Source organism: Dendropsophus ebraccatus, chromosome 1 (genome assembly GCF_027789765.1).
Source record: "Dendropsophus ebraccatus isolate aDenEbr1 chromosome 1, aDenEbr1.pat, whole genome shotgun sequence".
In the NCBI taxonomy this organism is placed as follows: domain Eukaryota; kingdom Metazoa; phylum Chordata; class Amphibia; order Anura; family Hylidae; genus Dendropsophus; species Dendropsophus ebraccatus.
The window spans coordinates 34,655,350-34,683,063 of NC_091454.1; the positions used below are offsets into that span (position 1 = coordinate 34,655,350).

Here is a 27,714-nt window from a genome sequence, read left to right on the forward strand (position 1 = left end):
AGCACTCCATGATCATATTTATAGATTTCCAATGGAAAGACAGAAGGAGCCGCAACAATTGTGTCAGTCTGGGCCTTATTTTGTGTTATGTGAGCACTGTGTGCAGTTGTGCCCTCATAGGCCACAGGTTTGGAAATCTTGCTTGCTGTACCTCCATAGAATTTGCTGGATTGTGTTGTTGGGGCATGAGAGCACAGAGGGGGAAAAAAATACATCAAGAAAGAATATACATACATCAATGCAAATATTCCATAGTAAGCTTTTGTCCAAGATCCCCAGGAATCAAGGCAATTGTGCTAAGCCACCATTTTACATTATATTAGTTTAATATAAAATGACACACACAAATCAAGAGTGTCAAATTATTTAATAGACACTTGAACACAATATTGGGCATTAATAATTCCAGTAACAATGAACAACATACAGCTTTACTTCGGCTAAATTGAGAAAATGACAAGGACTAATAATTCAAAGCTTGGTAATTCACAACTTATGATTAGGTCATTTGAATTGAAATTTACAATATCACTAAATGTACACAGCTTCAGTATTTAGGTCTCTTTACTTCAACCCTGAAAATTAAAGGCAAAACATTGTTAGCTGAAATGGTAACATAAGGAAAGACCATCTATTATCAGAATCACAAGAGTGAGCCACAAAAGAGAACTGGCACACAAGGGCAAAATTCTCCATAATTGTTCTATATTTAAAAATCATTGTGTCAGCGGGTAAAAAAGTATTATGAATAAGCCCATAGCTAGATAGGACTAGTCATCAGGATTCTGCCCATACCTTTTCTATTTCCATAGTGCTTTCCAACACCAATATATAAGCCTTTGTTAGGTACATACGGCTCAAAAGCCCATGGGGCATAACACAGCACAATCCCATGTAAGGGCTTATTCACATGTCCTGTAAATTACGGGCCCTATGGACGGGAAAGCCCTGTAATGGAAGGTTTCCCCGTCCAACATAATGAAACACGCAGTGAGCAGGAGAAGATCGGGAGCGGAGATATACAATGTAAAAACTTTTCAGGCAAAGGCTGCATGGACATCACTGTCAATGTCCGTGAAGCCCTTGCTAAACAATTATCGGACTGTGTAATCTAGCAGATTGTCGCTTGTTTACAGTATAGATCGGGCCACCATCAGCCCGTGTAATAACGCTCTAAAGGCCCTATCACACCAAAAGATGTCTGACAGCTTTTTTTCAGCCAAAGTCAGGAATGGATTTGAAAAAAAAAGAAATATCAGTCTTATCTTTACAACCTGTTCTCTGTTTATAGTCCATTCCTGGCTTTGGCTGAAAAAAAATCTGGAAGACAACTTTTGGTGTAATAGGGCCCTAGTCCAAGTCTTCTTTATCACTGCCTTTGTACCCACTTGCTGGGGAACGCACCCTGGACTTTTACATAACAGAAGAAGGGCTCATTTCTAAAAGCTGGAAAGGAGTATGGGGATAAAAAATAAAGGAAAAGAAAAAAAAAAAAACTGGAATCCTGATGGGCTTTCTTCACCTCTGTTTAACTCCTGCTGACAGGTCTGCTTTATTACTAATCTAGTTTCCTGTGGTACTCTTCACACAGCGCATGATTGACCATTTGTATGTACTTTTCACCCAAAACCAGAAGTGGATGCAAACATTAAAAAACAAAAAAAACATTTTTTCATAAGGCCTCAATGCCTGTGAGTTTACTGTGTATATTCAAATTGGAACCCACCTGTGGGAGGTTGTTATAAATTATGCCAGAATTCACACACATTTGCAATAATAAATCCACCCAATATGTATAAGGCCTTGCTTTTTACTACAGATTCAATGCCATCTAGTTTTTCAGCCAAATAGAGTAGTTTCAAAGGAGAAAAAAAAAAATAACTTTTACTCACCGTAAAGTCTTCATTGGGGGACACAGATACCATGGGTATAGGTTGCTGCCACTAGGAGGCGCTGACACTTAAGGCCCTATTTCACCAACAGATTATCTGCCAAAGATTTGCAGGCAAACCCAGGAACAGACTATAATCAGAGAACAGGTCATAAAGAAAAGACTGGATTTCTCCTCTTTTCAAATCCACTCCTGGTTTTGGCTTCAAATCTTTGGCAGATAATCTGTTGTCAGATCTGTTGGTGGAATAGGGCCTTAAGAGAGAAACAAAGGAAGTGACTCCTGAGCAGGATATATCCGCCCACAGGCACTGAGCTAAAGCAGTTTGTACCAGAGCAGTAGAAGTCAAAAACAGGTACGGTAGGAATAATACTAAAACGGAGAAAACTACCATACCAAGGAAAAAAAACAAAAGAAAATGGGTGGGTGCTGTGTCCCCTAATTAAGACTATGAGAGAGATTTTACGTTGAGTAAAAAAATCCTCTTTTCTCGTGCGTCTTATTGGGGGACACAGATACCATGGGACGTCCAAAAGCAGTCCACGGGGTGGGAAAGATAACCGCTAGACAAAAGGAGCTTGGTGAGAAGGCACCACCGAGACAATAGCACCAACACAACCATCAACTACAAAAGTAGTAAGGAAGCTCCTAGGAATAGAGCAAGGGTTAATGGTGAATGTGTCCGATCCACCGCAAAGGAAAAAGGGTCTAGTCCCTGGAGCAATGTGCTGTATGCAGACAGAGTGGGTTGTGGCCATCCAGGGAGCCAGCAACATGATGTAACTGTGAGACGAACAGAACTGGTAGGCTAGATGTAGGGAAAAAAGCAGATGCCAAGCCAAGTAGGCGACCACAGGCGGCAGGGACTTACCTTGAGTTAGAACACAAAAAAAAGGTACATATCGGAACAAGGACCTCAGAAACACAGCCATGAAGAGAGGTCCTGGAAAATGTATCATGGTGCATAGAGGCCTAAGGAGTCAAATAAAGGAGAAACGACCAAATGTCCCTCATACAAAGTGCAAGGTGAGATACAGGAGAAGCTGTATCTCTGCTGACTATGGAGCTGGGAAGAATGGCCAGGTTTAAAAACACCATAGAGTAGGAGTACAGTCTCCACCGAGAAGACAAAGGTCGAGCACAAGAGAATTATGGCAATGTGGGGGAAGCCATGACCTATGACACGAGTTACCCCATCTGAGAAACACATAGATGTTAATATGAAGAATGAAACTTTGCAAACGTTATGCAGTTCAGGGAAAAGAAGGAGCAGGGGAAAAGAAAAACCACAATCTGAATCCTGTGTAAGTTGTCCTGGAGTACAGTAATACCTGGTACCCCGCAGTGCCACAGAAAGGAGGAGCAGAGGAAAAGCTAATAGGCCAGGAAAAACATCTCCATGGGCTGTTCAGCCTTAGAAAGAAGGTTGAACATGTAAAACACTCTGCTATAAGGAACATTAGAGGTACTCAAGAGAGCTTGGAGTCTCAGAAGAGGTCAAGGGAAAGGTGGATGGGCACAGGAGCTGTCACGGGGCAATGGAAAAACAGGTAATACATAGACTAGAGTCTATATGTATACTACATCTAGAACCCCAACGCCTCAAAAGGTGAGCAGAGACGTTGCTTGGTAAGAGCAGAACAGCAAAAAAGGAGAGAATAGACAGTCTGTTGCGAAAGAGGGAGAAGGACAGAAGAACGAAACCTTGTGTAGGGACTAATGCCCACATTGAAGAGATCGACCAGCTCAACCGGAGCCCTAGGCAATTGGAAAGGCCAGAGCCAGATGCATTCCAGTGGACAAAGCAACAGAAAAACAAGTAGGCGTTAATGGTGAATGAAAAAAGATGATCGAGAATTGACAACTTGTGAAATCGAAGTAAGTCTGTCAATAATGCTCTAAGTTTGGAGACAATAGAGCCTTAAGTAGGGCCAGACATAGGCCAGTGAACAACCCTGTTTGCAAGGAGAGGAAACCTTAGGGCCCTATTCCACCGGACGATTATCATTCAGATTATCGTTAAATCGTTCGAATCTAAACGATAATCGTTCGATTGAAATGTAGTTAACGATTAGCGACCAAACGAGAGTTCGTTGATCGCTTTATAAGACCTGGACCTATTTTTATCGTTGCTCGTTCGCAAAACATTCGCATTGAATAAGACATCGTTCGGTCATTCATAATAGATACGAACGCAATAGCAAATAAATAGCGAAGAAAAAACTATCGCAATTACGATCAAAAGTAATGATATCGTTCCATGGAAATGAGTGAACGTTTTCAGGTCTTTCGCAATAGCGGTCATTTGAGATCGTTAAAGGGGTTGTCCGGCGATAAAAAATTATTCACAGAATAACACACATTACAAAGTTATACAACTTTGTAATGTATGTTATGTCTGTGAATGGCCCCTTCCCCGTGTCCCACCACCCCCACCCGTGTACCCGGAAGTGTGGTACGCTATACATTACCTGTCACGTGCCGACCACGGTCTCAGATCCTCAGCAGTGACTTCTTCTTCGGGAGGCCGGCGGATCCTCCCGAGTGCCGGCCGCCCTCTGCAGCGTCATCCGAAGCTCAGCCGCGATTGGCTGAGCATAACTGTGCTCAGCCAATCGCGACTGAGCGGCTGATGACGCGGCCTTGTCATCAGCTGCTCAGCCGCGATTGGCTGAGCACAGTTATGCTCAGCCAATCGCGGCTGAGCTTCGGATGACGCTGCAGAGGGCGGCCGGCACTCGGGAAGATCCGCCGGCCTCCCGAAGAAGACGTCACTGCTGAGGATCGGAGACCGTGGACGACACGAGATGCGGTGAGTATAATGCACCACACTTCCGGGTCTAGCGTGGGTGGGGGGAAACACGGGGAAGGGGGCCATTCACAGACATAACATACATTACAAAGTTGTATAACTTTGTAATGTGTGTTATTCTGTGAATAATTTTTTATCGCCGGACAACCCCTTTAATGATTATGCAAACGATATTCGTCCGGTGGAATAGGGCCCTTAAAGGTATGAAGATCTCGAGGACTCCACGTGGGAGACAAGATAAGGGAAGGGCACTGGGAGCTCCAGCTGAAGAGCATGGCAGGCCAACAAAAAAAGACAAGGAAGTCAAGCAGGAGTGATCACAGACGCCAGCAAGGGCCTGAAACCCACATGCACCTATCAGAAAAGGCAATTTCGGAATAACATTACTCAGAGAAGGTAACTGGAGGATACTTATTATATTAAATATTCTGTCCTCGTCGAGGAGAGAAGGGCTGCTTGAAGATTTCCTTGCTGAGTGGTGTAAAAAAAAAAAAAAAAAAAAACACCCCAGGATAGGGGGTTATACACAACACCAAACTACTTCAGGGAGAAGGAATAATGGTATGCGGGTGCACTGCAAAACACTGAAGTGAGAACAAGGCTCCATAGTCCGTATGGCCAAGCAAGGACACTTTGAGAAGCTAGACCTCAAAGAGACAAGACACCTATGCTGAGGGCGTAGAAACAGTACAGGCAGTAAACAGGAATCCTCACCCCGTGAGACTGCAACTGCCTAAGAGAGAGAAGACTAAGTACTTGGCATGTTGGCCAAAGGCAGATGCAGAATTTCTAAAGTATCACTGTGATAGTCATGTAGGCAGTAGATGTCCTGCATACACCAGGGGGTAGAAGAAACCGAGAGGCCCGACTTTACCCAGATCAATGAAAAAAGGCAATGTGACTTGTGCTGACCAAGGACAGCTACATAAAGTAGAGGACTATGAGAAAATAAGACTAAACCTTGCTGAGGACCATCTGCAAAGTAGCAGAGGAACAGGGTCTAAGCAATACAAGTAATACTACTGTGGAACAGCCAGTAAGACAAATGCCAGAACATGGCCGTTATGCCAGATGAAGGACAGAAGAACCACCCTGACAGTACCAGGATGCAAATGTGACCGGATCTGTATCTTGTGAAGTGGGACACGTAGCAGGAAGCTCAGGCTTTAGAAAGAATACAGCCACGAGAGGCATACAACAAGGTTACACTGCCCGAGAGCAGGTAATGAGACTTGTTGGTGGAAACATGTAGAAGACAATATGGTGTGAGTAAAGTGTTACCCTATGATGATCCCCTGATGGGACAGGCAAAGTTCATGGAAGTCCTACGAGGAGGAAAAGTAATATATAGGGTAACATGAGCATAATGGCTGGAAGCAGTAAGTAACAGAGGATCAGCAGTCAGGAAATGCAAATACCTAGACTGGAAGCAGTTAATGTGCCTGGTGGAACATAAAAACTGTGGTAACAGTGGTCTACAGTGTGTGGACTGAAAGCAGGGAAAAGATAGGAATGTGTCACAATGTAAATGAGAACTGGATCTGTGCGCACCGAACTACAGGTAATGTAGTTGTATCCATATTATGCAGCAGAGGGCAAAGCTCTGAATAACCTCGCACCACCAACCTGGGAGGGGGTAACGTGTCCAGTTCATGTTTGTGTATATTAGTAGAAAGGACCCGGCACTCACTAGATAGATAATGTTGCTAATTTGTTGTAGTGTACACTCTGAGCTGATGAAGGCCATGCTTGGCCGAAACGCGTCCTACTTGTGCCTGATGCTTTGTGCACTACTGCACTACAATAAATTAGCAACATTATCTGGTGAGTGCCGGGTCCTTTCTACTATTATACTCGGTTATCCATTGCCTCGAGCACCACCGCTACGGAATTGCCATCCCCAACAAACCCTTCCAGTTCATGTCTGTGACATCACGTAGTAAAGGAATCCATGCTGTGAAGATGAGAGGCAGGCCTGATGCACCGCCCGCCAAAGGGTGATGTGAATGACAGGACATGTGATATGCTTATGACATCCTGTAGCAAAGGGGGAAGCTCTGAGTAACAGCAACACCACCTTGAATGCAGATAATGGCATATTTTCCCAATAAACCCAATTACAAAGTTTCTTAAAATCGCAAAAATAAAGTTTCTGCAAAAATAACAACAATACGATAGTGACACTTTAACAACGGGAATTCGTTGCTTGTGAACTAAACAGTTACCAGCCCACCTGATACACTTCAGCATTAGTCATTCAGTGTGACCATGTGTGTTACCTTATCCATACTGAAATATGGGAAGCCTTATGGATCTGTGGCAATACTTACTAAGTAAGCAAACACATGCAATGGGAATGTGATTGAGAAGTCCAAATACATAGGCAGTGTCATGTGCGGTGACATGTGCAGTACTTGGATAATAGGATTTGGACTCTTAGGGTGGGTTCATATTGGGGAATTCTTACGGATAATGTCCGCGGAATTTTGCAGTAAGTCTGCGCGCACGGCCGCGCGTGCCTTTCCGCCGGCTCCATAGACACTATTCTATGGGCCGGCGTATTCCGTTATCCGCCGAAAGAAGTGACATGTTACTTCTTTCGGCGGATAGCGGAATACGCCGGCCCATAGAATGGTGTCTATGGAGCCGGCAGAAAGGCGCATGGCCGTGCGCGCGGACATACTGCGGAATTCTGCTGACATTATCCGCGAGAATTCCTCAGTATAAACCCACCCTTAAGTGGTGTGACATGCACATACTATAACATGCAGTTCTTGAGACTTCTTAAGTCACATGATCTTTCTCCGCCTGTGACACCCGCTCAGCCAATTACTGATTGAAGCAGAATTGGCTGAGCGGGCCGTCACTGTCGAGGGTCCATCTCAGAAGTAAAGGTTGGAGCATTCAGTGGGGAACCTAAAACTCACCTATGGGGCCCTAGGGAAGCAATATGATACTTCTTATTTTCTAAGAGCAGCAAAATATCAAAAAACAAAAAGTGGTTTTCCAGCCATCTCTATTTAACACATTTCACGTTTTCATAAAATAAAAATGTAAACTACAGGGAACCCCTTTACTTTTATTCTGCACCTAGAACTGCTAACACACAAGCAAGCAGTGAAGTATCCTGGTTTTTACAATAGCCTAAATTTTGGTACTGTTAACCAATACTACATGATAATCTGTCTTAGTTGTACACTTACCCATCAGCCTCCAGTTTCTTACGTTTTTCAATGATCTAGACAAAGAAGCACACAGTCATTAGAATTGAAAGACACATTACCAGTGGTGTTTTTAGAGATTGTGGTTCATCAAACTCAGGGCATGTTTTATTTTTACCTCCTATACCGTAATAAGGAAAAAAAAATTAATAAATAAAAATAATAATAATAATAATAATAATATTATATATATATATATATATATATATATATATATATATATATATATATATATATATATATATATATACATACACATACATACACACACATACATACACACACTCTAAAAGTATCAGTAAATTATATTTCTGCTTTAATTTACAAATCTGCCTTAGATATATGAAAGTTATAAGGCAGATTTAACTGGTTGCACCAGATTTCCACTTCATTAAATCCAAATCATCCAGATGTACAATTAAAGTATACAGATCCTTAGTTAAATGAAATTGATTGTTATATAAAAGCAATACTATCCTTACCGCACTGATCTTTTTCCACTGTCTGTCCAGTTCTGCTTTTTCATTGGTCTCCTTGAAGCGTCTTGTTTTACGCCCCTCTGACATTTTAATACCATACTGAAATGCAGCCCTAAGTAATGAAACATTTAATATGCAAGATGTTAAAAGTATAACCTGGTGGGCCTCAAATATGTATTATAAATGTGGAAAAAAAAGAGGCCTGGCACCCTCCCATTGTGTTATATAAGAAACAAAAAAGCATTATTACTAGAGATCTGATTTGATTAGCGGGGGCTGCAGAACTTGGATAAAGCTCTAAGGTTGTCTGGAAAACACGGATACAGCCAATGACTATATCCATGATTTCCACATAGCCTTAGGGCTCTATCCAAGTTCAGCAGCCACCGCTAATCAAATGCCAAAAGTTCGGGTTTGGATCGACTCGAACATGCTCGAGGTTCGCTCATCTCTAATTATTACTCACAGTATCCACATTGCGCAGTATAATTATAAAGGTTACTGCTGGCTAGCAATTTGTGCAAAGTCCCAACCTAGCATTGGTTTTTATGTTGGCCTATATCAGGACCTGTGTGGAGGGGGCTGAAAAATAGTAAATCTTGGGGACCTAGCAAGCTCTAGTTATGCCCCTCACAATGAGACAACTACTTACTTGGGCAGAGCCTCTTTATTGTTCATATATTCACTGTATTCTTCTTGTGTATCAAAGTCCCATCGACCCAGAGGTCCCTTCTTATTACCCTGCAAAAGAAAAAAATATATCGTTTAGTAACCACTTACATAAGTACTACATGCGATAACCAGTAATAGACCATTGTATTATATACTCTTCACAGGCCAGGCCATCATGTGGTTGGTGTCAAACAACTTCCTGCCAGTCAGCTAACTGAAGGGACTCAATAAGATAAATTTAAGTGGGGTTTTCAAAGGAAATAACAGGTTTTTCATGTGGAAATTGATTTGATTTTTATGGCAGAAAACATGCCGTTATAAGACGTGTGAACATGCCTTGAAAGAGTTATTAAGGATTAGAAGAACATAGCTGCTGTCCTTCAAAAAACAGAACCACACTTCCCTTCGGTTGTGTGCACAGTACTACAACTCTGGTCCATTCAGTTAAATGAAAATGAGATCCAATACCACACACAAACTGAAGAGAAGAATAGCGCAGTTTCTAGTAGAAAGTAGCTATGTTACACCAAGCCTGGATAAGGGGCTATCCAGGATAAGAAACATAACTTCATTCTTGCAAAAGCAGCACCACCCCTGTCCTCAGGTTGTGTGTGGTATTGAAATTCAGCTCCATTCACTTAAAGCGACTCTGTACCCACAATCTGATACCCCCAAACTGCTTGTACCTTCGGATAGCTGCATTTAATCCAAGATCTGTCCTGGGGTCTGATCAGCAGGTGATGCAGTTATTGTCCTAAAAAACAACTTTTAAATCTTGCAGCCCTGTGTCAAATTGGCATAGCCTAGAATACCCCGCCGTCCCTCCTCCCCGCACTCTTCATCATTGGGAATGCCGCAGGAACATTTTCTCCTATTCCTCACCTGTGTGAACAGTGCACATGTGCAGTGTTCAAACAGGTGAGGAATAGGAGAAAAGAGGATTTTTTACTCACCGTAAAATCTCTTTCTCGTAGTCTTCATTGGGGGACACAGATACCATGGGTATAGGCTGCTGCCACTAGGAGGCGCTGACACTAAGAAAGAAACAAAGGAAGTGACTCCTCCTGAGCAGGATATACCCGCCCACAGGCACTGAGCTAAACCAGTTTGTACAAGAGCAGTAGGAGAAGTCAAGAACAGGTAAAGTAGGAATAACACCAAAACGGAGAAAACTACCATACCGAGGAAAAACCCAAAAGAAAAATGGGTGGGTGCTGTGTCCCCCAATGAAGACTACGAGAAAGAGATTTTACGGTGAGTAAAAAATCCTCTTTTCTCGTGCGTCTTATTGGGGGACACAGATACCATGGGACGTCCAAAAGCAGTCCATGGGGTGGGAAAGATAACCGCTAGACAAGAGCGCTTGGCGAGAAGGCACAGAATAGCACCAACACAACCATCAACTAGGAATAGAGCAAGGGATGATGCTGAATGCGTCAGAGAAAACCCCGACAGGTCCGCGGCAAAGGAAAGCAGGTCTAGTCCCTGGAGCAACGTGCTGCACTGCAGAGTGGGTTGTGGCCTTCCTGGAAGCCAGCAACATGATGTAACATTGAGTCCAACAGAACTAGTAGGCTAGATGTGGGGAAAAAAGCAGACGCCCAGCCAAGTAGGCGACCACAGGCGGCAGGGACTTACTCTGAGGTAGAACAGAAAAAAGGCAAATACAACCATGACGGGAGAGACTGGAAAATGTTTCGTGGCACCTAGAGGCCTAAGGCGTCAAATAAAGGAGAAAGGACTGAGAGTCTCTCATAGAAGGTGCCACATGAGATGCAGGAGAAGCTGCGTCCCTGACTATGGAGCAGGGAAGAATGGCCAGGCTGGAAGCTCCATAGGCCTAGGAGTACAGTCTTCACTGAGAAGAGAAAGCCATGGCCTATGACATGAGTTACCCCATCTGAGAAACACATACATGTTAATAAGAATAAAGCTTTCCAAGCGTAATGCAGTCCAGGGAAAGAAGGAGAGGGAGAAAAGAAAACCATGATCTGAATCTTGAGCAAGTTGTCCTGAAAAGAGTACAGTAGTACCAGGTACCCCGCAGTGTCCGACAGAAAAGATGAGCAGAGGAAGCCAGTAGGCCGGGAAAAAAACAACTCCATGGGCTGTTAAAGCCTTAGAAAGGAGGTCGATTATATAAAACACTCCGCTCCAAGGAAGCCTAGAGGTACTTGAGAGCATGGAGTCAAAGAAGAAAACCGTTGAGGGAGGTCGAGGTAAGGCTGATGGGCATTGTCACAGGACAATGGGAACAACAGTTAATACATAGACTAGAGTCCATATGTAGACTAGATCTAGAGACCAACGCCTCAAAGGGTGAGCAGAGACATTGCTTGAGAAAGGAACCTTATACGGGATCCAATGGCCACATTGAAGATATTAGCGGATCAACCAGCTCAACCGGATCCCTAGGCAATTGGAAAGGCGAGAGCCAGATGCATTCTGGTGGACAGAGCAACAGGAAAACAAGGGGACTTTAATGGTGAATGAGAAAAGATGATCGAGAATTGGCAACTTGCCGAACAAATGAAGCCTGGCCAGAATGCAATAGGTTCGGAGACGATAGAGCCTTAGGTAGGGCCAGACATAGGCCAGTGAACAACCCTGTTTGCAAGTAGAGGAAATCTTTAATGGAGAAGTTCTCGAGGACTCCACATGGGAGACAAGATTAGGGAGGGGGACCGGGAGTCCCATCTGGAGAGCATGGCAGGTCAACAAGAAGACCAAGGACAAGCAAGTCAAGCAGGAGTGCTCATAGAGGCCAATGAGGGCCGAAAACCCACACCTGCCTGTCGGAAGAAGCAATCTCGGAATAACAGTCCTCTGGAGGACTGTAGGATACCTATTATACTAAATATTCCATCCTCACGGAGGAGAGAAGGACTGCTTGAAGATTTCCTGACTGAGTAGTAAAAAACCAAACCTAGGATAGGGGGGTCATGCACAACAGTGTGCTACTCCAGAGCGTAGGAATAACTGTGTATGCGGGAGCACTGCAAAACCCTGAACTGAGAACAACAATGCTTCATAGTCCATATGGCCAAAAAAGGACACTTGGAGAAGCTAGACCACAAAGGGACCATACACCTAGGCTTAGGACGGTAGAGAAACAGTACAGGCAGTAAACAGGAATCCTTACCCTGTGAGACTGCAGCTGCCTAAGAGAGAAGACTAAATACTTGCCATGTTGGCCATAGGCAGATGCAGAAGAAGACGTCCTAAAGCAGCACTGTGAGTCATGTAGGCAGTCGATGTCCTACATACACCAGGGGTAGAAGAAACCCTTACTGTTTTACCTGAGGAACCGAGAGGCCTCACTTCACCCAGATCAAAGAGAAGAGGCAATGTGGCTGGTGCTGACCAAGGACAGCTTCCTGAAGTAGAGCACCATGAGACAATAAGAACAAACCTCGCTGAGGGCCATCCGCAGTATAGCAGAGGGGACGGTCTAAGCAATACAATACTACTACTGTTACTAAGCCATACTACTGGGTAACAGCCAGTGAAACAAATGCCAAAACATGGTAGTTATGCCCAGATGAAGGACAGAAGAACCACCCTGACAGTACCAGGATGAAATAGTGACTGTACCTATATGCTGCCGGCCACTCAGAGGACCAGAGTATGACAGTACAACAGTCTGGGGGCAGGTAAAGCGAGGGGTTCTGTACCTTGTGTAGTGGGACACGTAGCAGGATGCTCGGGCTTTAGAAAGGATACAGCCCGAGAGGAATAAACCAAGGTTACACTGCCCGAGAGCAGGTAATGAGACTTGCTAGTGGAAACATACAGAAGACGAAATGGTGTGGTAACAAGTTACCCTATGATGATCCCCTGAAGTGACAGGCACCGATCATGGGAGTCCTACGAGGATGAAAGGTAATATACAGGGTAACACGAGCAGAGTAGCTGCAAGCAGTAAGTAACCAAGGACCAGCATTCAAGAGATACAAATCCCTGGACTGGAAGCAGGTAATGTGCCTGGTCAGACCTGTAAACTAGACAAGCAAACAGAAGCCTACAGGGTGTGCTCTGGGAGCAGGGAAGAGAAGAGGACTGTGTCCCAATGTAAACGAGAACTGGACACAAGAAATGCCAAGCATCACCACTATAATGCACTATAATGAGTGGACCTGAAGAAGGTGTATTACATCGTGTAACAGAATACCACAATCTGTGCACACCAAACTACAGGTAATGTAGTTGGAGCCATATCATGCAACAGAGGGCAGAGCTCTGAATAACCTTGTACCACCACCTGGGAGGGGGTAACATGTCCAGTTCTATGTCCGTGACATCATGTAGTAAAGGAATCTATGTCATGAAGATGAGAGGCAGGTTTGAAGCACCGCCCGCTAAGGGGTGATGTGAATGACAGGACATGTCTTGTGCTTGTGACATCCTGTAGCAGAGGGGGTAGCTCTGAGTAACACAGGAACAATGATTGGCAATGGGTGATGTGTCTGGTCCCATAACCTGTATGACCAACCATGTAGCAGACGGTTCTCCTGGTTGGGAAACCGTGTAGCAGAGGGTTCTGCTCAGAGCCCAGATACACCGCCTGGAAACAGATAACGTGTCTGGATCCGTGTCCTGCTCGTGGCACCATGTAGCAGAGGGTTCTGCTCAGAGCACTGATACACCGCCTGGATAGCGGGTAACGTGTCTGGTTCCATGAACTTCTCGTGACACCATGTAGCAGAGGGTTCTGCTCAGAGCACTGATACACCACCTGGATAGCGGGTAACGTGTCTGGTTCCATGTACTTCTCGTGACACCATGTAGCAGAGGCTTCTGCTCAGAGCACAGATACACTGCCTGGATAGCGGGTAACGTGTCTGGTTCCATGTACTTCTCGTGACACCATGTAGCAGAGGCTTCTGCTCAGAGCACAGATACACCGCCTGGATAGCGGGTAACGTGTCTGGTTCCATGAAATTCTTGTGACACCATGTAGCAGAGGGTTCTGCTCAGAGCCCAGATACACTGCCTGGATAGCGGGTAACGTGTCTGGTTCCATGTACTTCTCGTGACACCATGTAGCAGAGGGTTCTGCTCAGAGCACAGATACACCACCTGGATAGCGGGTAACGTGTCTGGTTCCATGTACTTCTCGTGACACTATGTAGCAGAGGGTTCTGCTCAGAGCACAGTAAACTCTGTCTAGTAATGAGTAACGTGTCTGGTGCAGTGTCCTACTTGTGACACCATGTAGCAGAAGGATCTCACTGAGGGCACAGAAACACCGTATGGTGATGGGGAATGTGTCTGTGCGTATGTGGTTGGAGGGGAACCAGAATGTGTATATAAGTATTAATGTAATCTTAAATATATAAAATCTGACACAGAGGGGTCAACCAGCACCAAAAATGCTGGATCTGCAGACCAAGGGTTGCTGGAACATTATATGGAACATTGGCCATAAGAAAATTTGATGCAAGCCATTCTTATATATGTAATGGTGTAATAACCACTTCCACCAGTAGGTGGCAGGAGAAGCTGCTGGGAATAGAACAGTGTGTGTGGTAGCTCTCCCGGGAGACCACACACACGTGGCGGGGGGGAGCAACATCCCTCAGTGTAGGCTCAGTGTAGCCACAATCCTAATAAAAAGGCAGGATGCTGCAGTCCGCAGCACCCGAAAAGGGGCGGGGCAACCCGGGAGGGGGCGGGGCATCACAGTGAAGGCTCCACAGAGTTAAAAAGATAACAAAAATGGTGATGCTGCGGCCCTTACAGCATCCGAAAGGGGGCGGGGCCTAACGGGAGGGGGCGGGGCATCACACAGTCAGTAAGTCCCAGCAACTTAAGAAAAATGTTGGGATGCTGCGGGCTGTGCGGCTCCCGAAGGGGGCGGGGCCTAACGGGAGGGGGCGGAGCATCCCACAGTGCAGAATCAGCCACATAAGATACAGGGCTGGATGCTGTGGCCCACGCTGCACCCGAAAGGGGGCGGAGCCTAACGGGAGGGGCGGGGCATCCACAGTGCAGTAGTGCAGGCTCAGCAACCTAAGAAAAATGGCGGGATGCTGCGGCCGACAGGGGGCGGGGCCTAACGGAGGAGGCGGAGCATCCTCCAGAGCAGGTACTCCAGACATAGCCACAATAGGGAAAAAAGGCGGGAAACTGCAGCCTGCACAGCACTGACAGGAGTGGGCGATCCCTCACTGTACACCCCATGGCACCCAGAGAGAGAGGCACAAGTACAAAATAAAATGGAGGAGGGGGCTGGCCTGTTACTGACTGAGGAGAGAGCCACAGAGGTACAGTGACCCTGAGGGAGTGGAGCATGGGGAGATGGAGAAATCCCTGTGTGAGGAAAGCATGGCCCGGGGGAGGGGGGTTGTCTATAAGAATACAATGGTGGCCTGGGAGGGAGGGCAGGGAGAATATACTCACCAGGTAGGAGCCCATACTCACCATTGTTGTCTTCAGCCGGTGGGTGCCTCACCTTACGCGCCAAGCTCTGGGGGGCGAGGCGGGAAGGGGCTGTGCGGATACAGAGTCCGCAGAAAAGGCGACCAGACAGTCAGACTGATTTGGTGCCATGGTGTCACGTTGCCGGCCGGTGGCAACCGAGGGTAGACAGTCCATCTATATTTATGGTCTGTTCCCTGGTCGCATAGTGAGGGGATCAGGGTGGGTCTAGATTACCCACCGTGCCCAAGAATCCATAGGACCTAGAAGGAAAAAGAAAATCTAACTAAACATAAAGGAAGAAACTGGTCTGGAGAACCCAGAACCCTGTGTCTGCCTCCTACTGACACTAAGCTAAACTGGTTTAGCTCAGTGCCTGTGGGCGGGTATATCCTGCTCAGGAGTCACTTCCTTAGTTTCTTTCTTAGTGTCAGCGCCTCCTAGTGGCAGCAGCCTATACCCATGGTATCTGTGTCCCCCAATAAGACGCACGAGAAAATGTTCTAGGGGCATTCCTAACGATGAGGAGGGTGGGGAGGAGGGATGGAGGGGTGTCGCAATCCTATTGTACACACACTCTAGGCCATGCCAATTTGACACGGGTGCAAGATTAAAAGCTGGGTTTTTTTAGGACAATAACTGCATCACCTGCCGAACAGACCCCAGGAAAGATCTTGGATAAAAGGCAGCTATCCAAAGGTCCAAGTGGTTTTTGGGGGTCAGATTGTGGATACAGAGTTGCTTTAAGTGGAACTGGGCTCCAAAACCACACCCGAACTGAGAACAAGAGTAGTGCAGTTTGTGTGTGTGTGGGGGGGGGGGGGGTAAATGTCATGTTTTTTAAGCCTGGATAATGCCTTTTAGGCTTTAAAAAATAAAAAAAGCATAACATTCCAATCAAAATCAAAACAAAATCCTATGCTGAAACAGCAAACAGTTTTTAGTTCATTTGGATTGTTCCTGAAATCTCCTATCAAGGACTGGACTGAAACTTACCTGGTCCATTTTACTGTAATCCACTTCTTCGTCACTGTCTACTGCCATATCATCCATTCTGCAAACAAACAGAATAACAGATTATAATTAAATAATATTCATAAGTAACTTACAACATGTCAAAACAAATGTTCTTTCACACCTCATGCACGGTTATAGCATAGCTAGGTGCACCAGGTAGGACTTACGTTGCAGGATAACATTCAGCATAACTGTTCCACATGCCAAAGAAATCTCCCAACTGCTTCTTGTCTTCATGTTTCTTCATTGTTTGTAGGAGTTAAGAAATATAAAGTAAAACAGACAACTGCACTTCAAATAATAAGCTACTGTATAATATGGAATTTCCTTAAAGGGATTGTTCCATCATAAAATTTTAACCCTATCCACAATGTATAATTGTGTGTGGTCCAACTGCTGGGCATTGCTGTTCCATTCACTGTCTATTGAATCAAACACGAGACTCAAGCATTTTAGATGCATTGTAGTAATTAAGGGAATGTGCACATTCACCACCAGTTTTAAGTATGGCCATAGCTATAGGCAGTGCAGAGGTAGCAGTCACATCTAAGCACCAGATCAATGGACTTTCTGCCACATACGACACTGTAGGTGAACGCCCTGTTTAATTTTGCATTGGGGCCCAGGAATTAAAGTCATACCTTCACTTTTAAGAACCATAGCCATTTAAAATCTGTAATCTGGGCGACTCTGTTTTCCCAATTTGCACAAACATGCAGTTTTAGATTTCATTTTAGAGCCCAATACATTATGATCAACTATGTATGAATGACTGCATAGACCTAAGCCCCTCTCACATGGCAGTATGTTGGTCAGTACTTCACATCAGTGTGCGCAAGACAAAACTAGGAGTCATTCCAAAAAATGGATGCAAATCTTTCCATTATAGTTTTTATGTATGTGTAGGGTCGACTCCTAGTTAAAGCTTACAAATTATGCTTAAAAATTTAGAACCAAATACTGCCATGTGAAAGTGCACTCACTACTACTGACATTCCCATTAGTATTTGTGACAACTACACTGTATCCCATTCATTTTACTCCTGGTTATTTCCCTCACAGAATACAGACAATAAAAAGAGGATATTCTACTCCTTCCCAACCAGGAGCTCCAGCAAAGTTATCATTGATAGACTTGAGAAGATCCTTGGTTGACCCAGGTCCTAGTAAAAAAAAAAAAAAATCAAAATAATAAATAAAGATAAACATTACCATTACAATTTTTATAGGGGGAAAAGTAATGTCAGACAAAATATGTACATGTCAAATATAGAAGCTTAGGGGGACAGACCTCCACAAGTCATATCCTTAGAATAGGCTATCATTTTTGTCCACTAAATATAGGTATATATAGATAAAAGCCCAATTTCCTCTATCTCCTCCTTTTCTTGTTCCTTATACTGCAATCACAATTGAGAAATAGACTAAACATGTCTGAAAGACAGATGGCTGCTGATGTGTGAAATAGGACTGAAATCCTGCTATTCCCCATCCTATTGGTCAAGCTGCACCCCTTCGGTCCCTAAAAAGAAGAATTGATGCTGGGCAGAGCAGCTGCAGAGGCAAATGTCCAACTCCGACAAATATCATGCATTCCAGATTGGGCGACAGTGAAGAGCTTGTCAACCCTGTAAACCAATTGCATTACATGCTAACCCTATTAAAATAAATTCCCATCCATGATATACAGGCACTGGCTGGGTACACCTCTATGACTAAGCCATAACTGCTGTAATATCTTCAAAATAGATGGACATGTCTACCAATGTATAGTGATCAAAAACTGCATCAAAATGGAAAGGGTGAACTAAACCTCAACTGAATACACTATTCCTTACAACCGTAAAGGATAAAAAAAAAAAAAAAAAAATGTACAGCAAAACTCATTCCTAATAAAACCCAGTATGACCAAAACCCTGCACCGAGTATGTTGGCCAATGTACGTGTAATTATGCAAGACAGGTACTTCCAACTTCTGTAGAATACACAGTTACAGGCATCTAGGGGTAAAAGTGTTTGTTCTCCCTACAGCACAAAGGTTAACCATGCTACACCTTCCACCATTTCATAGCTGAAGCAGTCAAACACACAGTCTTCATTTGCATGTTTATACAACTTACAAACAAGGTGATATGTAACTTACCCTTGTCAATATCATGAGGCTAAAAAAAAAAACAAAAAAAACACTAATGTTAAAATTATATCTGTAATGTACATTACTGTTTTTAAATTTAGTACTAATAGGGGCAATGCTTCACATCAATATATTACTACTACTGCTAACACTAGTGCAATAAGCAGTTCTACAATAGCTCTTACCATACCTAAACACTGAAGATAATGACGAGCTGCTAGGTTACTAAACAAAAACATAAGGGGCAAAGGGGGCTGTGTGTCTCCTTCATTGTTGTGTTGATTAGTCGGGGCCCTTAGGATGGGCCATCATTGTTTTAAGTCAAGCAAGTTTTTAAAAACTTTCAGTGGCCATGCTGGGCTAAAAAAAAATTACCCACCGCTGCCAATATGAACTGTTCAGTTGAGTGAGCATTTGCTTGTATCAAGAGGAGATCGGGTATATCAAAATATATTATCATCATTGCTAAGATTATAAATAATAATCATAGTAATAATAAAAATGCCACACTGCCCCTCTAAGACCCACTACCCCTTTAAAAGGAATATATCTGTTTCGCAGCCGGTCTCAGCAGTGATATCCACTTCAATTAAAGGGGTACTCCGGCGGGGGGGGGGGGCACTTTTTTATATGGGACCGGGGAGGGGGTGGCTGAGGAAAAAGACGTCCACTCACCTCCCCGGTTCCAGCGGCGGGTCCCGCATCGCGACGCTTCCTGGTGTGTGACGCCGCCCGAGACGCTACGTCTCAGGTCCGCTCAGCCATTCAGTGAAAGAGGCGGGATCTGAGCGGACTTGACACGGATCCGGCCTCTGTCACTGAGTTGCGTAGCGGACCTGAGACATAGCGTCTCGGGTGGCATCAGACACCAGGAAGCGGCCGGAAACCGGAGTGCCACGATGCAGGACCCGCCGCTGGAACCGGGGAGGTGAGTGGACGTCTTTTTCCTCAGCCACCCCCTCCCCGGTCCTATCAAAAAATGTCCCCCCCGCCGGAGTACCCCTTTAATAAAGAGAACATTTTTTCAAATGACAACAAACTTTCGACATGTCAAGAGTTATTACCAATTACAGCACTGTCTTAAAGGGGTATTCTGATCTTAACTAACCTAGTTATACTTGTCATCAAGATCATCAAGCTAAATATTTTTGCAAATACATTCATATAGGAAACTTGCCTCTTCCTCCTGATATGCCACTCTTTCCCTCCCATTGTTGACAGCTCGTTGTCTAGGTTACAGACCACCACTCTACTCTAAAAGCAGTGGTCCGACTGGTGTATATATAGTTATAATACAGACGAATAGCCAGATATATAAAATATGTATACTCTATCTATATATACGCCAAACCACTGCTTGTAGAGTAGAGTGGTGATCTGTAACCTTGACAACAAGCAATCAACAATGGGAGGGAAAGAGCAGCCTATCAGGAGAAGGAGGCAAGTTTGCTAGATGAATGTATGTGCAAAAATATTGAACTTGATAAATCCTACAAGTATAACGATATTAGATGAGAATATCCCTTAAAGCAGTATAGCAATAAATCTAAATCTATCCCTAAACACTAATATTAGTAACCCAGTAGAGGTGAGGTGGGTATAGACAAGTATAATGTACATTTACCACCTCATCATCAGCCTTTGGCTTCTCAAAGTAGCTGTGCCTCCTCTTGTCTTCCTCTCTGTCTCTCTCTCGGTCCCGTGGCCTTTCCCTGTCCCTCTCTCTGTCACGATCATGATCATGATCCCGGTCACGTTCTCTCTCCCTTGGCCGCTCTCGCTCTCTATCACGATCCTTTTCTCTGTGCTTTTCTCTTTCTTTCTCACGTGGAGGTTTGGTTGTAGTTGGAACGTAGTCTCCAATATCATCAAAGATGCTTAAATAAAAAGGTAGATAATTGTATGCATAGTAAATGTATACAAACATTACAGTCCTATGTCCAACACTTGTATATTTGTGTAAATAATAGTGGTATGATGATATACAACTTACTTCAAATCAGCCTCTGGAGGTTTCTTCTCGTCCAACTTTCCTAAAAAGAAATAAAATGATTTGATAATATTATAAAAAGGTAGAGAAACTTTGGTCTTTGATGTTACAGGCATTTCCCCTTGACAAAGGAAGCAGCTACATCCACCATTGGTAATGATGGCCCCAGAGCATATACAAGCTAGTTTGTAGTGGCTTCTGCAATACTGAATCTGGCTATAGCAATCATTCAGGTTGCATTGTCCAGCATGGTATCTCTATTTGCACTAGTGGTTATAATTTGGCTCAGAGTTCACCAAATATAAAATGTATAGTTTTTCACAGCTAAATGGGACGTCAGTAAACTTAAAATCTTTGTTTCATTGACATCCAAACAATAGAGAAAGTAGGCCGTACTGATACACTCCTCCCTCTCACCTAAAAATACTCTATAACTATAGATACTTGGGACAGGGTAAGTTTTTGTACGTAAAATTCATGTACACCTAAAAAAGGCAGATTAGCTTATAAATAAAGACAGAGAAACGTATAGGAAACATGAGGAATACACCAGTACCTTTGTCCTTTTTCTTTAACTTCTTATTGCGTGTTCCTTGCCTCAGGTAGGACAAGATTTGAGTCAGCTTGCTGATGACTATGTCATTTGTTGTGAGAGTTGTTTGAGCCTGGAAAGTAGAGGTTTATGTGACAGTGAGGCAGACGGCATTACAGATATACTATTTTAACTAAATGCTAGTAATAGGGAGATCTTCACCGTAGGTTATATATAAAGTTCACAGCAGGTGGACACTTCTGACATGTAAAAAGAATGGTTTGTACATTTTAGTTCTCTTGAGTGCAAAGTTTAAAGGGGAACTATCAGGCTCAACCTGCTGCTGAAGCAGCCTTCTATTTTGCAGGAGACGCCAAAGATGAAGGTATGTCTCTTACCATCATCCTCAACGTCATTTCGGTGCAGTTAGTCGTTTTCCCCACAGTCCGGTATGATTGTTAAAAGCAATGCCCGCCCTCATAGTGCTGATCCGCCCCCAGCCGGCCCGCCCCTTTCTAATGATAATAAATGAAGCGGGTAGGGCAGTGCTGCTTACAGTGCCCTGGTGCTTCTAACGGGCTTACCAGATTGTGGAGCAAACTAACTGCACCTCAACGGCGCAGAGGATGAACATAAGAGACATACCTTCATCCTCGCATCTCCTGAACATTTAGGAGCTATCAGCAGGTTAGGTTTGTCTAACCTGATGAAAGCTTAAAGGGAAACTATTACTCAGGCATAAAAATGTAGGATGCATCTCTTATTGTACAGAATGAGCTACAAGGATGTAGGATGAATCTTAAAACGTTAGATTATGAAATTTTACTAATATTTACCTCCATGGTTGGACAGTCGGCTTTGCTTCGTATAAGTGTGGTTGGAATGTCAGTGTCTGCATACTCATCATCTAAATCTACAACATAGGCCATTCGCCCAGGCAGGAAAAGCTCATTGCGCTCATAGGCTTTGCCCTTAAAAAGCATGCGGTACACATTGCGACCTATAAAGAAAGAAATAAACTCATTTTTATATATTATTATTCTAAAAGGTTTACATTTTTTCAAATTTATTACATATAAGAAAACACAGATTGTGCGCGACTAATGGACTTACCAAGGCGAGTCTTAAATTCAATCTTATTCTCTGGATCTTCATCTTTTCTATAAAAGATTAAAGGAAGGTTAAATCAAGCCATATATTTACATGAAGAAATGTATGAAGAGATCTATGTAATGTTGGTAACTCACTATGGCTTGCTCTGGCCAGACCTAATGAACTGACTAGCATAATACACTAATGCATAATACAGTATCTTTCCAAAGTCTTCCCAAATTTACCCATGTAACCAATAGCAACTATATTTGTTTTATTAGCAACTCCATTGTTATTAGAGTATGTTTTAAGGTGTTTATGTAAAAAATATTGAGAATAGACCCCCCACCACCTTCCTTAGATTAGTGACTACAGATTTGTAAATCCAGACATCACAATTCCCTGGATAGCATACCACTAACTCTCCTCCATTACTGGCTCAGCCAACCAGAGAGAAAGAGATTCACTGCATTTCTGACAGTCTTTACCTGCAATCCTCACCCCTAGCCCATGTGGTCACGTTACACTGCTTCTAAGACAGGCTACTGTCAGTAACCCCCAATTTGTGCAAGTCTCAATAACTTTTACCCATTACCCCCACCCCGGGCTTCTCAGACATTCAAACTTATCAAACTTCCTTCCTACTACACACATTAGCAATATAAATGTTATATTGTTATGTTATGTTGGTATTACCATTATTAGTACATTGTTTGTTGTATCTGTTTTGCAATTTCAGGACTTAAATAAAAATAGAATAAACATAAAATAATAGATACTCACTTGGTTTCTTTCTGTGGCTTTTCAATGAGATCCTCCTCTTCCTTTTCTTTGCTGGCAATTTCAGCACGGACCTAACAATATAAAGCAGCAACCAATGTAATCTTTTATACAAAAACATCTCAATCAAACTTATAAAATATGTAATATGCAAATAGTTATCCGCCATAAATTTGCATATCAGTCACAAAAAAATAAAAAAAGACCTTTTCTAACCTTCTGCAACAGGGCAAAATCCAGACCTTTCACCAAGTGAGTGTGCTCCATGTCACCACCCAAGAACTTGGACTCCTGGATCAACTGACGCCTTTTTTCTGCTGCTGATTTGTCCCTGAAAATATCAGATAAATAATACAATGACAGGAGTGAATGACCAAAGTAAAAATCTGCTGTAGGGTGCCTTCACACCTACCGGATCCGCAGCAGATTTCACGCTGCGGATCCAGTCCCATTCATTTCTATAGAGCACATACTCGCTTTGGGGACTGACATCCCGCTGTGAGTATGTGCTTTAACCCCCTGCCGCCCGCAGCCCTCCTGCCGAGAGAATACATTACCTGCTATGGCGACACGGCTGCATGTCAGGCTCCCGGCTCCGGTCCCGCTCAGCCAATCAGTGCACAGCAGCACTGATTGGCTGAGTGGGACCGGAGCAAGGAGCCTGAAATGCAGCCGCGTCACCAGAGCAGGTAATGTATTCTCTCGGCGGCGGGGCTACAGGAGGTTAAAGCACATACTCACAGCGGGATGTCAATCCCGCTGCGAGTATGTGCTCTATGGAAATTAATGGACAGTGCCTCTTTAAAGGTGCCCATACACCTTCAACAGCTGTTGGACGAACAGTTTTCTCTTCTGATAATGCTCTACAAATGAATGTCCAGCCTTACAAATTGTTCATGTGTTCCAAATAAGAAAGGGGTGGAAGGCTGCTGCCAGACAGCTTTGGCTGGAACTCATTTCCCTGAAAACAAAAGGGACAGGAGCTTGAAATCCAACATGGTCCTTTCCTCCCCTGACATGATCTGTCGGCCCCCAGCCAATATTTTACTAATGTGCTTGGGGGCCATATTGCAGGCCATACAGATGTGGGACCATCTACGGATGCAAAGTGTATAGGACCTTTAGACTCTTACCCCCCCACCCCCAACATATGCACCTATTTGTGGGGATCCTCAGGAGAGATAGCTGTCATCTTGCAATGACCTTACGTATGTAGCCAGCTAAGATGAATACACTTACGCCTCAGCTGTAGGTCCCACTGCTCTGTAATTTGCCGTCGTGCTGATGAGTTCAGTTTCTTCATAGTCCTTGTTGACTCCATCTCTTCGCTCTTTGGCTCTGTCTCTGTATTTCTCAGCAAGTTCTCGCTCACGTTCAATTTCTTGCTGTCGTAATTTTGCATAGTAACTGAGTAAAAAAAAAAAAAAAAAAAAAACAACAAATGACAAATTGTAAAGATCTAATGAAGTAATGATTGCCATCCAATAGCCCTGAACTGTCAATATAAAGTGGCAAAAATACATATCTGCATGGATTTTTACAAAGGTTTCAAGGAGGAAAAACTTGCTTATTTTTTTTTTATGTATTCTGTTATTCTGATCATGTTCAACAAGACAAAGTCAATGCAGCGATCCCGTTACCTTTTTTTCTTCCTTCTTCTGGCTGCTGGATCTTCATCCTCATTATATTCACGTGGCATCCTAACAAGGTACAGTACAAGGTTAGAATTAGGACATTTAAAAAATGCATTTTTCTCCCCAATATCACAAGCTTTGTCGATGTTAGCAGCTTTCACGGTGTACTTACTCATGATGACGGGATTTTGTAGGTGGTGCAGAAGAAGGTGTTGCACGTGGGGTCATAAGAAGTTTACGGAAGTCTTCATTTGTCAGCTTTGACCTATAAGCAATGATTGATTAGATGTGCGTATTCAGTCAAACTAATATCAAGTGAAAGGCTGTCATCTCTCAATTTCCATGCATACTGAACATAGTAGATTAACACGGACTACTGCCCGTCCTTCCCAATTGTAAGGGTATTCGTATACATTTAATTAACATGTACTTACTGAAACGAATGCAGATCTTCCACCTCATGGCCATCTGGGGCCAGAGGATTGGAAAACACCTCACCTGAAATAAGGAAGAAATAGAATTACAATAATACACACATTATGATCATGTTAATATAAGGCAATTTTTTTTAGCTTTTTTGTGCAAAAATTGGTTAAACATGCATTTTTTTTATTTTTCAGTCATAACCCAGACATTTGCAGGCCCCAAAACTAGTCCAATATACGGTGCCCCTTTTTGCGCTGTTTCCGAACTGCAGCCCAAAACGCAAAAAAATATACATATGTTTTGAGCTACAGCAGGCCCGACAAGATCCTGCCCCTAAGTAAGTGCAAATTAGCTTGCCCTGTATCTTCAGCTTATGTGTCACCTGTTAAAAAGGGATGCCAATATTTACTGGGCCGATGGACAGTAGACCCATTGATGGAATTTAAAGGGGTACAGGAGATGGAAGCGGAGGCATAGGTTTACCCTTTAAGCTGTCCCTATGTGAAGATACCAGGGTACCTACTGCTACCTACTGTCCACAGTGCTGCATTATATTCCATGTAGTTTTGCAGCAAACAACAACACAAGCAGCTTAGTGTAAGGCTATGTGCAGACTGGGTATGAGACCAGGCATTCCGTCCCCTGGCCAGGTCACGGAACTGCAGGTCTCAGAAAAGATCATCCCGGCCGATACTGCAGTACCGGCCGGATGATCTTTAGGGCCGCAGAGTTCTGATGCGGGCGCATCCGTGCGCGCCCGAATCAGAACTCCCCACAGCACACTACAGAGCGTGTGGCCGGAGCCGCTTGCTCCATAGTGTGCACTGACAGGGTTAGTGTCAGTTGTTTGCGGCGCCACAAGGGATCCCGGTCGGAGTTTATACTCTCCGGCCGGGATTTTTATAGACGGCAAGGTAACGTATATTTTCGTAATAACCACAGCCGTTGTTGTAACGGTTTTACGAAAATATATATAGTGTGAACACAGCCTAAGGGTAGAAAGGTAGGTGTGTGTGTGTGTGTGTGTGTGTGTGTAGTACTGTCCCACCCCACCTCTAAGGGTTAACAACAGCAGGAAACACCAATGTGATTATGAAACAGCAGGTACACTTTAAATTCTAAAAGACTGCCTCAGCCCAAAAGGATCTATAGAATTTAACGTACTGCTTTAAAAACGTATTCTCAGGATTGTGGGGGTTCGGGCAGTCGAGCACCCAACGATTAATTTGTTACCCCCCCCCCCCCTTAACCACAAATTGGGGGATAACTAGGCCAGATGAGAATACCTATTTAAAGGGGATTCCAAGACTTTATACTGAAAAGACAAATCAATACCCAATTAATGGTGGGGGTCTAAATGTTGACACCCCCTGCTAGTCAACTGAGCAAAAACAATGCTGCCTCTGCTTTGCTTACCAGGTAGAAATACCATTAATGGTCTATTCTAAGGACAGGCCATCCAAACATACCACGTGGGAAAGCCAATAAGGTGCACTAGCAGAAGTCTCAGTGTAGCCCAGGCCTTATGGCTATTACCAGCACCCAGGGGTATACTTCTGAAAACATCTTACATGTATCGATTACGAGATGGTACCAGAGTCTCAGGTCCCAACATCAAAATAGTGGAGGCGACTTGATATAAAGTATTACACAAAGTAGAAAAGTGATCAAAAGGCAAAAAAAAAAAAAAAAAAAAATCACAGCACTGAAATGCCTAATAATAATAACAGGACTGGGCGATATCCACGTATTCCTCACACATTATAGCCATTTCACTAAGGATTCTCAGATCATTGTCAGGATCCTAGGCGTTTTCCCATCCGAGCTTGTTATAGCAGCTGAGACTCCACACCGGTGTGATCTGTCTGGGTCTTACCACCGGGATAACCAGGGGGCTTTCTTCTCGGTTATACATGGAAGCTCCCAATAAAATCAATACGGTAGCAATTAAGAGAAGTCTGGCGAAAATTGTTATTAAAGTATTGTATCGCCCCCCAAAGTTATACAAATTACCAATATACACTTATTACAGGAAATGCTTATAACATGCTTTTTCCCTGCACTTACTACTGCATCAAGGCTTCACTTCCTGGATAACATGGTGATGTCACGACCAGAGCTGTGGGGGCTGTGGCTGCTGGAGACTCCAGACTCCATGCTGATAGCAGAACTGACCAATCACAGCTCAGCTTTTTTCTCTGACAGTGTTTGGCATAAACAAAAGCTGAGCTGTGATTGGTTGTTATGGGCAACACGGTCTATTATATTATTAGATATTCCTAATGACTCCCTGAAGGCTGGCCAGGTCCATACTGCTACATGATAACACTAGCACTGGATGTAGCAGAGCTGACGCTGTAAGGTGCAGGGACCCGCTCTGCACTAGTACCATGTAAGTGTGTGTTTGTAATGCGCGACACGGACAATAGAGGAATTAAAACAATTCAGTACTATATTTCCGACTTACTGTCCCTCTCAGGCATCTTCGCGTCCGCAAATACACCAACCGGAAACAGGAAGTAGTTCAGCAGTACCGATGTACACTAACAAAACCCGCCCCCTAAGCACGTGACCTGGAACTGCGCTTTCATTGGAAGAATCGCGGGCAGCTGCG

At 43.8% G+C, this 27,714-nt stretch overlaps 1 protein-coding gene across 1 annotated transcript; it reads right to left on the reverse strand.

Moving 5' to 3' along the window:
- Positions 1–350: 350 nt before the first annotated feature.
- Positions 351–27,663, reverse strand: IK (IK cytokine). The gene is made up of 20 exons (XM_069969562.1): positions 27,568–27,663; positions 25,109–25,172; positions 24,847–24,939; positions 24,681–24,740; positions 24,280–24,447; positions 23,257–23,371; positions 23,044–23,114; positions 22,282–22,328; positions 22,005–22,168; positions 21,193–21,301; positions 20,640–20,679; positions 20,274–20,523; positions 18,656–18,674; positions 17,599–17,675; positions 16,680–16,759; positions 16,492–16,549; positions 9,056–9,144; positions 8,407–8,515; positions 7,907–7,941; positions 351–575 (listed from the first exon to the last, which is right to left on the reverse strand). Exons 1-20 carry the CDS (start codon positions 27,581–27,583, stop codon positions 548–550), a joined length of 1,692 nt encoding a protein of 563 aa, XP_069825663.1. The 5' UTR covers positions 27,584–27,663; the 3' UTR covers positions 351–547.
- Between the last annotated feature and the right edge of the window lie 51 nt (positions 27,664–27,714).

Bases quoted from the DNA above. Each gene is read 5' to 3' on its own strand.
- IK (XM_069969562.1), bottom strand. The intron at 16,550-16,679 runs GTAAGTCCTACC...GTTTGTTTGCAG, and splicing joins GCTGAATGTTATCCTGCAAC to AATGGATGATATGGCAGTAG. The intron at 9,145-16,491 runs GTAAGTTTCAGT...TTTCTTTTGCAG, and splicing joins ATTACAGTAAAATGGACCAG to GGTAATAAGAAGGGACCTCT.